This window comes from Psittacula echo (assembly GCF_963264785.1).
Source record: "Psittacula echo genome assembly, chromosome: 2".
Classification (NCBI taxonomy): domain Eukaryota; kingdom Metazoa; phylum Chordata; class Aves; order Psittaciformes; family Psittacidae; genus Psittacula; species Psittacula echo.
In genome coordinates, this window is record NC_137737.1 from 61,132,589 (window position 1) to 61,144,828 (window position 12,240).

The following is a 12,240-nucleotide window of genomic DNA, read 5'->3' on the forward strand; positions in this document are numbered from 1 at the left end:
TTGGCTCATCTTAATCCAAACTAATCTTAATCCAGGCCATTTAAATTTAAGTATACGACAATCTGACTGTCCTGATAGCTTCACAGGGTTTCAAAGACAGCACTGATATGATTGTGCAGCAATAATGTTACTCTATACAACTGTGGCACATGGACAAAACAGCAAAGCCTTAATAACACAAAGGGCAAATACTTATTTAGAAGAATATTTCAAGAAGTAGATTCAAATAAGCCACTTGTGTACTAGTTTAGTTAGCACGATTTTGTAGAGACTCAGTGTTGTCACTGTTTTTTCCTGTATGTGGTTTCCCCAGCTTTCTACTTGATATAACCCTCCAATAAAAGTCAATTAAGACAAAACTATGTTTTTATGTAATCGAGGTAATGCAGCAACCATCTGAATACAAACTATTTGAAAGATGTAGTCCAGCATTGATTCAGATATTTATTTATCTATCTATGGTTAAGCAAGTGAAACCCAAGATGCAGGTATCACTGAAATATGCTTGACAGTATCACTTCTATGTAACTTCCTCCTTATTTTTAAAATAGTTTATTTGGAGACAGCATTTTTCCACCTGAGCTTTTCTGTGTTTATGCTCTGGACAGAACATACCTAAGCACACCTTTTTACATCTTCCATTCTCTCTGTGACATGAAAAATCCATGGAATGTGATTCTGGTATCCCAAAGGGGTATTAATGGTACAAGTACAGAAAAGTATTATTAGGATTTTCAGCTGATCATACCTTCTGAGTTGAGACTGATTTTAGAGATGATTTATTAAAAATTGAAAACAACAGTTTAAGTGTCAGCCAAACTGGAGGTCTGTTTTTAGATCCAAATGTAAATGGACTGAAAACTATAGCATCAAGCTAATAAATACATTCTAATTAAACAGTGATTCTTCTAGGTCAGCAGCATTATTAATATAAGATTGATTTTAGAAAAGCCACACAGTTCAGAACGTAAGAGTTAGAACATTCATATAAATGCACTTAAACTACACTGAAGTTGGACTAAGTCCCTGTTTTTCACTGATTCCAATTTCTTGAAGAAAATTCTGTATGCTCTAAAGCTTGTATTTTTTCAGCCGCATCAGCTTTCTCTGTAAACCACACTCTTACAGTAATTCAGCAATGAGCTGCAAGTGAAGAAGACTAAGTTCATATGTGTAGTTCACAGGGTCCATTTTTGATAGTGCTAGCTAATATAGCAACCAGTCACAATCAAGACACTAATATATCATAAATTGGAATACGCATTGTATAAGCAATAATTTCTGTTTCATTGCTGTAAGAAGTTTTTCCCAGGAGCAGCAGTAATGCAAGGTTTCAAGGAGTCAGGTGTGGAAGCCACAACCACAGTCCTGGGCACTGAAAACGAACTAGGTAACTCACCGGGGCAGAAGATGATCTGCTGAGCACTGTGTAGGGCAATATTATGAAATCAGGACAGAGTACAGTAAACCCCCTGAAAATGGGTCAGTGGACTTATAATAAGCTTTCTTCATTTACGTTGGGTGGGAGAAGGGAAAGGGGGAAGGGAAAGGGAAAGAACATGTATTAATACATAACTCTACTCACCGATTTTGGCCAGGCTGGCCACGAGTATCCAGAGTGTAATGACATAAGGGTCCTTGACGTGATCCCATTTGAAAGAGACGATGGCAAAGCTTTGAGACTGGTTGCTATTTATAGGGCTTCCCGAGCTTCTCTGTCCCAGCGCCACTGGGAGAGCCATCAGCCCCAGGAGGAACCCCACTCCAGATAGCTGCCTCATCTCCAAGCCACACAACAAAATCCTGCTTCCCCTTCCCTGAGAAATCCCGCCTCTTCGGAGGTCCTTGGGGGCGAGGTCCTTGTCCCTTCGCAGGGACGCGACCAAAGACTGTGGACCGCTGGACACGCGTGCAGGAGGCAGGGAGGGTCCTATCCCGCCACCGTCGGCACGGCCGCACCGGCTGCCTCAGGTGCTGCTTTGCATGGGATGGCCAAGGACGGGTCAGGGTCTCTCTGCATAGACAGATGCTTCTAGCTAGGGTCCTGCTGCTTGCCCGCACCTGCCTTTATCAGGCTGTTCCCGAACGGCCGGAGGCGGAGCTTTCCTGCCGCTCCCGCGGAGCCTGCAGTGCGGAGACAGCGATGTCCTGACTGAGCACCGCTCGGGATCAGCAGAGGAGCTCCGTTCCGCTGAGGGGATGACAGCAGGCTGTGGGCTGTGTCTACCGTCTCGGCTCGGCTCGGCTGTGGGCACATGGAGGTTGGAAAGAAGTGGCTTTGAGCTTTCGGTGCTAGGGGGCGAAAGCAAAGGTGCTCCAGCGGGCACCGCCAGGGTGGACCCGACGGTACGTGCTTAGACCGGAGCCAGATGAACAGATCCACAAGTCTCCGTTTGAGCGCTTTGAATGCGCAGCCCAGCGGGTCAGCCTTCTTCTCTCAGATCCACTGTCTAGCCGGTTAGCACGGAGGAAATGCACTCCTTTCTGCTTTTCAACTTCAAATCACTTTAGGATCTAGTACACCGAAGAAACAGCAGATTTCACAAGCCAGCTTTTTCTTCTGTCCACCAGAGAGCACCTCTTCCCACGGTGCTCAGGGAAATGACACCACGAGGCAAGGTTTAGCTTTCCACTTCGGTTTTCTTGCAGCTGTTTGTTAAGATGTGCTATATTAAAAACACTACCTGGCTTCTTTTTACTGTTAACAATGTGAAAGGTTTTGGAAGATTCTCACTTTCCTCCTAAAGCCTTCTTTCGTGCTAGTAACATTTACCTGATAACCTGGACGGTCTATGTTGTGTATTGTAGGCAGGTGGACCCATGCTAATCACGGTGCTGTAAAAGGCAGCAAAGCAGCATGTTCCCAGTAAACCGACCTCAGTGCACCTTTACGCACACCACAGTTAGCAGCAACTTCTATCTTCAGTTGTGTGCTCTGAAGCAATCCAGCTGGTCACATGTGCAGTCCACTGTTTCTGTGACTTTCTGGGGAAAAAATCCCACCTTTTTATATAACTCACATGATAGTTCTGTCAGGAGTTCAAAATCTTTAAAGCTCTCCCTTAAAACGTTTGGAAAATTATGAAATGATTTTGATTATTTCAATCACCTGGGAGAACAGCTACATACTTTTTCAAAGTTTAAGTGACCTGCACAGACACTCTATAAATCAATTAACTGGTTAATAAAAACAATGAATTTGCAAGAAATATCGTTGTTACAAAAGGTGTCTATCATTATGATGTAATAATCTTATTTAGCTAAGGAACTCAAGGAGCAAAGTTCTCTTTAGTTAATGCACTAAAGATTCAGTTATCATCACCTCAAAGCAAGTTCAGGCCTTATGTTGGACAATTAAACAGGTTTTTAATTTTTTTTTTTCTTTCCCCTACTTCCTCATTACTTAAGGGCAAAGAAATTACGCAGGAATTTTTAAACTAGGAGCTAATTCGAAGGTGGAATTTGCAAAACGTTAGGAAGCATGATAGACAGTAAAATATTTTCTTTGGTACCATTTCATATGGTAAATGTTGTGGACAAAAACTTGAAGAATGTTTCAGTGTCTAAGAACTGAAATCCTACCTATATTCTTTTTATCTTTTTTTGGAACTAAGTACCTGCTGATCATCTGTGTAACCTGTTGCTGAGCTCTTTGGATAGTAGTAGCTTCTAGCTGCTAATGTTCCTTCTGCTGATATTAGGAGAACAACTAACTTTAATAGAGACAAACTATCAGCACTAGTTTTATCACAACTTATCACAACCTTTTTTCACAACTTATTCCATGTACCATCACATCACGATTAAATATTTCAGGTGCAGCTGAGGGTGTCACAGTGTCCCATGTTATATATGTGTTTCTTCTCAAATCTAATTCCACAAAGTGATGACTAGGTTAGAAATCAACCTTACTATTGAAAGTGTTTGAAGGGAACCATGTTGTTAAGACAAACATATCCTAGATCAAGAATGCATGCAGCTGTGCTAGAAAAATGAGAAAGCCTTCTCCCGTGGATCTTTTCTCTGATAAGCAAAGGCTTGCAATTCACTTGACGGAGCTGCAGCCAAGATCATGCCTCTGATTACATTTAGGTAGTGTTCTACTCATGACAATACTGACATCAGCAACCAAGTTACATGACAATTCTGAGTTTGGTGGTGGAGATAAACCCATATTAGCAAACAAAAAATGTTGGAAGTACAATCTTAGAGCAGAAAAGATAATGTAAATATGTTCCTCAGTTGAAAGTGTAATGTCTAGCAACCTATCTTAAAGGAATGTGAGAATTTTATAATTTGTAAGGGTTTTTTTAAGACCTTGGTGCAAACTGCTACAAAAGTACATAATTTTGCTTGCCAAAAAAACTTCCCAAAAAAATGTTTACAACAGTGTTAAAATGCCAACACTGTGTTTTTGTTTAACAGTAACACGTTAATGGTTCAAGCTGTATCTGTGACATTTGTCCTATCTTCTGATGCTTATGAATTTTTCAAAGTAGGCTGGATATCAAATGACAGTATATATCAGGGAATTCTTGTGCAATTCTTTAATATGTTAGCATGACACAGAGAGGACAGAGGAAGGAACTGGAACTCATAAATCTCCTGTAGATACAGGAATACATGATAAACCAGCAGACCGCTGAATATGCGAGAACTCATGTACAGATTATTTAGTTGTACAGTAAGAAATTTGTGTTTATGTATTTATTAATAGATTCCATTTTCTTCAAGGTTCTTCAAGGAAATCCGTATGTAGTTTCCTATGACCTCATTCTCTATCAGTAACAGAAGCATTATCTTGAGTTCTAAGTTTGCAATAAAGATATCCTATCACACAACAGCTGGTATTTCCCGACTCTTCAAAAAGATCACACAAGGAAGATTTCTATTTACTGTAAAATAATGCTTTGTGTCCTGAGTGTTTTTGTTTTGTATGGGTTTGGGTTTGTTTTTTTTTTTTTTTTTTTTTCCCTAACTGAAGAAACCTCAAGCATTGTAATTTCTGGAAATGTTGTGTAAATAGTTGTTTAGAGAAGAGAATTGGTAGTATCTAACACACCCTTCACACGATCTGTTTCCTGTAAAGATTACTTCTTGGGGATTTTTGTAAATCTCAGGTAAAAGACAATTTCAGTTTGAAAAACCCCTAATACATAAACTGAACTTTTCAAAATTATATTAGTGTTCTCTGGAAAGCACAACAGTACTTCAGTTGTACTTACTTAGAGGTAGAAGTTACAATTAACTTTCAATATTGGCATTTACAACAAATGTGTTTAAGCTGAGGTGAAAGTAAGAAAGTAAGGTCCTGGGGAGTTCAAACCTTTCATAAAGAAAATAAATAAATCTAAGTAGTGAAGAAATGGCAAATGTACTGTGAAAAATCTTCTGCTGTAACATAAGCCATCATGAATCACTTATTATCATTCCTGTCTGTCCTTGGGAAATGCATTCTTTTTATATTCGTGCCTACTAAGTGCATAAGCAGGTTAAGGTAAGATTTTGAAAGGAATAGAGTTTCAGCATTTATTTTCATGCCATAATTCCAACTCTATACACAGTTACATAGAACAGAGTAATTGTTGTGAAAGGCATTGTACCAATATAACTGTTTGATTTGGTGGAAATTAATATGTTTGATATGCACATGAATGCAGAAACATATGAACTTATAGTGAATTGAATTGATTCAACAGCTGACATTTTGCCAACGTTTCTACAAGTGAAATCAGTGCAGTTTGTTAAAGTTTATGTTGCAAGGAGTAGGCCAAATATTGCTGGACTAAGTAATGTAGCAGAGCATTATGTTACAGCTTGATGAATATGAACCTCTGAAATTGTTGAGAAGCAATGTATTAAATCAATGTGATTAACTAGTTTAGGTTAAACAGGGCAAAGTGCCAGGTCCTGCATGTGGGCCACAACAACCCCATGCAAAGCTCCAGGCTTGGGGAAGGGTGGCTGGAAAGTTGCTCGGCAGAAAAGGACCTGGGGGTGCTGACTGACGGCTGAACATGAGCCTGCTTTTGCTCAGGCAGCCAAGAAGGCCAACAGCATCCTGGTCTTCATCAGAAGTAGTGTGGCCAGCAGGGCCAGGGAAGTGATCATCCCCGTGTACTTGTTGCTGAGGAGGCCATACCTTGAATACTGTGTTCAGTTCTGGGACCCTAGCTACAAGACATTGTAAAGACACCTCACTTCAAAAACATTGAGGTGCTGGAGTGGGTCCAGAAAAGGGCAATAAAGCTGATGAAGGGTCTGAGGAATGAGTCTTATGAGGAATGGGTGAGGGAACTGGGCTTGTTTAGTCTGGAGAAGGCTCAGGGAGGACCTTATTGCTTTCTACAGCTACTGAAAGGAGGCTGTAGTGAAATGGGGGTTGGTATCTTCTTCCAAAATAACAGGCCATAGGACAAGAAGTAATGGCCTCAAGTTGCACCAGGGGAGATTTAGATTGGATATTAGGAAAAAAAATCTTCACAGAGAGGATGATCAGGCATCGGAACAGGCTGCCCAGGGAAGTGGTGGAATCACCATTCCTGAAAGTGTTCAGAAAACGTCACCCTCAGTGACATGGTTTAGTGGTGATCTTGGCAGTCCTGGGGTAATGGTTGGACTTAATGATCTTAAAGGTCTTTTTCAACCTGATTGATTCTATGATTCTATTATTCAGCTCACACACATTACTACAAGTTTAAGTGAACAAAATGAAGACCAGGGTGAGGACAAATGAATCAGAGAGGTAGGTGAAAATGGATTTGGCTGGGAAGTAGGTGGCAGAGGAAATTAGCTGTATTTTTCATTACTCATTTCAATATGTGTGTGAATATAAGGAGAGTAAGTAGAGAGTTTTTATCATTTTTGGTCTCACATCTTTTTGAAAATTGCAGACATTTCATATTGTGAGATTTTTCTGTTTTGTTGTTGTTTCTTCTATCATTTTAAATGACACCCCCATTTATATTAGATTAGCAACTAATCTAGTAGGAGTGGGAGGGTAGAAGTGACAAACATTAGCCCCACCTAATATGTCAGTTAAGGATGATTCCCTCCATAAGGGATTATATCAGTGAACTCTCAGTAATGAGCAGTGAAAAGGGAATGGGATAGAGAAATTTCTTAGATAGGACCAGATACTTAGTACGTTTTATCATATTATGTTCAGAAAACAATGAACTTCTATAAAATGCCATGTGTATGAAAAGTCCTCCTTCTTTAAGTTCCAATTTCAATCAAAAGTCTTCTACTCTGTGTTAGGACTCTTCTGGGCTTGCTGCTAGACAAAGATGACCTCAGAGATTTTAACATGTGACAGCCTACATCTTCCACAACTTTCCCTGGTTCATTCCAGTACTTAAGCTCTCACATGACTCTCTACCCCTTCAAATTCAGGTATTTAATTTTTAACCACATATCGTTCGCCCAGCTATTCACACCAACCTGAACAACACAAATTGTGTGACTCAAGACACAAGTCACTACTAGTTTAATTAACATTTTGTTCTATGTTATAAAGGTTTGGGGAAGACTGTGTCAGAAACCGTAACTACAAATTTCAGAGATCAAGTATCAAAAAAAAAAAAAAACCAACAAAAAAAACACCTGCTCTCATTGTTTTCCATGTATTTAAACACAGTGAACAAGAGTGTCTTCTGTTTTCTCTGCCCTTCATAAATTACATGCTGAAGTCTGCATAGATGGCAGCAGCCACTGTCTTGAATGGATTAAACGCTTGTTTCTATTGGTAGGCCACGGGGTGGACGTGGATGGTTAACAAGTATGTGGAAACTCAGCAATGCGAGTACATTTACTTACCTGTTGCAATCCCTAACTTATTCCAGCAGAGGGAGTAACCCTTCAGTCTGCTTGGGCTTGAGTGCCCTCAGTAATCTTTGGGGAGTGGGCTTCCGGATGCTTCTTCGATCTGATGCTTGTTTAAAGCAGCAACTCCCACTTTCAGGATGCCTCCTAACGTCAAAACGCCCAATCTAAGCCTCTCCTCTGTCACTGCACATAAAGAAGCTTTCCTTTGAAATATTTTTAGAAGGCAGCTGCAATTTTGTGAGAGCAAAATTTTGCCTTTTTTTCTTTTTTTTTTTCTTTTTTAATTTAAATTATAATAAAGAAAACAGTGAACCTTGGTTGATGTGCAACAATAATCATGTACTAATTAGGAACTGCTTTGAACTTATATCAGGCAAAACAAAGAGGCAAATAATTAAATTAACTATGATACAAACAAAATCTGCCAACACAATTTATGGCTTAATGTCTTGATTATGGCAATTTGATAAGCAAAAAAGACATAAATAACAATCAATACTTATTTTTTGTTGATGCATACTTTAAAACCTGCACGTATTTAAGAATGATGCATTAGAGGAGTGTAGAGTTTTATTGGATAATTCCAGTTTATTAAAAAAACCAAACCAAACCAAACCAAACCAAAACAAAACAAAACAAAAGAAAAACACATTTAATCAAAACATACATATTTTTGTGAATCTTTTTTTAGGAAGTTTTCACATGATCAAAATGATATTCCTGGTCAAAGCCACAGAGGAAGGAAAAACTTCAGAGCTGATGACAGTGTCAGTGATCTGCCTAATTCAGTGCAAAGACATAATCTTGAATCTCATATATTTCAGGGGAATGCCCTGATCATGACTCAGAATAAGTTAAGATGGTCTTGATTTAATTTTGTTCTACACTGAAGCAAAAATGATTGTTGAAACTTCAATTCTTGAGAAATTGAAAACTGGCTAAAAATTATTGATTAGATTAGTAAACAAATCTTTTCACTAACTGTGCTAGATATTATAATCAATATAAGAAGCCTGCATGTGATATTTCAGAAGTCAATTTAAAAGGAATGCAAAATGTATTTCGTAGTCCATTAGACAGTAGTAAAATGGGAATGGGAATCTAGTGGAATGGGGAAAGATGGTCCTTTGCCGAGAGTGTAAGGAGTGACAGAGATTCTTTGAAATAGAAGGGCTCTCTACTTTGAATTGAGGGAATCTGAACTAGTTTGCTTTATGTCTCAGTGGAGTTTCAAAGGCCATGAGGTGCAGCATACACATGGCATGAACTTCCACATTGCACAAAACAGCAGCCATAAACTGAGATTGGTAAATGAATGTATAAACAGGAAGAGTGATATTTTCTAAACATGCAAAATAATTTGGCGCTATTGTATGTAAGAATTAACTGCATCAACTGGCTTTGACAAATTTCTCAGAGTTGTTATTACTGAATTTTCAGGAACTTTCTTTAAATGCAACAATATATTGAAAAAAGTGACTTCATGATAACTTTAAAGTGAAAACAAGAAAGAAATTGATTAGAACATTTCTGTCATGAAACTGTAGAAATAAAATTATGCAGTGGATACAAGTTTTGTCAGAGTAATTACTTTAAACTCCTGCTTCTTATGAAGTCATACTTTTGGAAACACTGAAAAATAAGGTGCCCAGTTGCAGAGAAGGGTTATGAATTTTGTCTGCTATATGATAATAAGAATCCACACAGTAAACAAGTAATTTGGAAAACCTTTCTAAGTTTTGACTGCTATTACCTAGCTATTCAACATGATGATACAAGGGTCCACCACATCTTTGGGAGCTGCTGGATAATTCTTTCTCTCATAATAAATTATGTCAGATTAAATTTGTTCTTTGTATGTAAACAGGTGTATAATAATTTAGCTGATGTTATTAATATAAGATATTATTCATAAAATCATATTTGATTTTAAGTTGTATCAATGGGAGTATGTTTATAATGGTTCATAGGCTGTGAGAGAGGAGAAAGAAGAGACCCAAAAGTATTTCAGTGGAAGTAAGTACTGAAATTATTATTCTATAAATTATAATCTAAGGAGAAAGAAGTCATCAATCCCAGTTAGCTACTTCTAGGGCACCTTCAAAACCTTGCAGGCTGCTCAAAATTATAATAGGAATCGAAAACCAAAATTCAAATAAAATTCCAGAAATAAATATACAGTTTCTTTCCCGGAAAAAAAATACCAGGCGCATACTTATCCTGTTCTTGAACTCCTTACTAGACATCAGATATTTACCACTGTCATGGAACTAGGTGATTGGTTTGAATCAAGGTGGCCTTTCTTATGTTCTTATGACCATATCATATTTAGCTCTAGCAGTGGTGCTCATCAGTAATGTTTAATGTGAAAATTCATGATCCAGAAAATTATCCAACAAACAAAAAAGAAGATAGTGTCAGTTTCTCATTATAAGGAAAGTTTCTGAAAGGTCAGAAAGTTTCTGAAATAGAATGCAGTAATGTGTGAACAATAGAGTTTAAAAAAGAAATTCTGAAATAATCAGCAGGGGTTAAGTTCCACATATTTAGAATGATTAGGCTCTATATGAGCAAAAGATGTCTTCTTAAATTAAGTAAGCATTTAAGCCTGGAGAGGTCTTAAAATGTAAAAGGACAGGATTTAGATTTACAGTACTGAAAGTTCAGTGATACTCATATTTACTCAAAATAATGTGGCATCCATGAGCATTGAGAAAGCTCTGTTTTGTTCTCACCTCTAATTTCTAGAACTGTAATTATGGACTTAGTGATTTTTTTTTCTGTTAATGAGTTTAGAATTTATTATTCTACAATTGCACAGAATATTTCCTTGTTCCTGTTATGTAATACGAAGAACAAAAGGTTCCGCCTTATTTCCTGTGTTATTTTACCTTGTACAGCTACCATATACCCTCTTACTCACTTTCCTCTTTAATCATACAATTATTTTCACTTGTTCTTTAGATGCAAGGTTTTTCCCCCATGCTTCCCAGCTTCCTCATGGAGTTGGCTCATTCTGAGCTACCGCTTTGGTATTTCAGATTTGGATACAGGTACATTATGTACCTCACTAAATTTAGGACCATATTCACTTCAGCATTCATATTCAATGGAAAGACAGGCTGTCCATAGGGAAACTCAGAATGTTTAAAAATAAAAATTAATTACCTTCTGCAGGTGCCTGTTTATGCTTTGTAGAGTGAAGGGGGCCTACTTTCATAATTCAGCCATCTCAATGATATTTACAATTCAGGGAGAAGAATATGGATTGAAATTACAGACAGTGAATAAAATGTTCTAAATAAAACTGTAATTTCAACTTGTGTAATTTTCTCATTCTTTTCCATATATCATCTCTTTTTACTTTATTTATTTATATATATATTATTCTTATTACTTCTACATACTTGCCAGAGTTGTATCATTTGTTGGTTGATTGGTTTTGATTTAACAAAAATTATTTACAAAAGCCTGTCCTGAAGATGATAGGATTTACTTAGAATTTTATGAGTGGCATTTCATATCTCCCTCTCCCCAGTCAAATACTTCACTTTTATCAACACTTACTTTCATCATTGCTAAGTCAGTTCCTCTAAAGTTCCTTGCAGTTTTATCTTTCACTGACTAGTATATTTAATTATATGCATATTTTAGGTGCATTAATTTGGAAGTTATTACAACTTAAGTTTAAGTACAGTTGAAATTCAAGCATCTTTAAACAGGGAGTAGTGTACAAACTTACTTTTCTTAAGGAGACTGATTCAAAAATTTTTCAGTCAATTGCTACTAAGAAAACAGTACCAGCAGAAACTTGTTTTCAGAAGCACTCTTTGAAAAGGCTAAAATCTCTTTGCAATTTCAGAGTTATATAAAAATGACTTGTATTTTCTTTTGAACTGATCAGAGTATGATCTTATTTTAGATCAAATAAGACATTACTTTAGTTTGCAAACTGAACTATAATCCTCAGTAAACTCTAATCTTGGCAATGTAACAAATGAAACAACAACAAAGCCACTTCTACATGTTGTTCTTCCTCACAGCTAGGAGTAACTTCCCATATATCAAGCACAAAGCTTAATATAATCTTGGTCATTCTTCTCCCTCTTGAACGTCTTTGTAAAGTGTATTGCTTTAGGAAATCAAATATACTGAATACTCCACTGAAGATATTACACTTAGCAAAAAGATCTGTTTCCTTGTAGGAAGTTTTTGGGGTTTTTTTGTTTGTTTGTTTGTCTTTGTTTTTTTCCTTCTGCATGTTACCATTTCAAAGTCAAATTGTTTTCTGGCATATTCGAAATGTTTTAGCAAAAACCACAAGATTCCATTCAAAAGAAAAAACTACTATAAACCTTGACTTTGCTGTTATGCCTTTTCTGCCAGAAAACTTGCTGTATTGCACTTGATTTC

General features: G+C 37.3%; 1 protein-coding gene across 1 annotated transcript in view; it reads right to left on the reverse strand.

Annotated features, from left to right (window-relative positions):
* SLC9A3 (solute carrier family 9 member A3) overlaps window positions 1–1,781 on the reverse strand; it is a gene marked incomplete at both ends in the record, with an annotated part of 45,223 nt that extends 43,442 nt beyond the window's left edge. Inside the window, one exon of the mRNA XM_080610900.1 lies at window positions 1,586–1,781. Coding sequence (XP_080467026.1) covers window positions 1,586–1,781 — 196 coding nt within the window. The remainder of the gene's footprint in view (window positions 1–1,585) is intronic.
* Window positions 1,782–12,240: the final 10,459 nt, after the last annotated feature.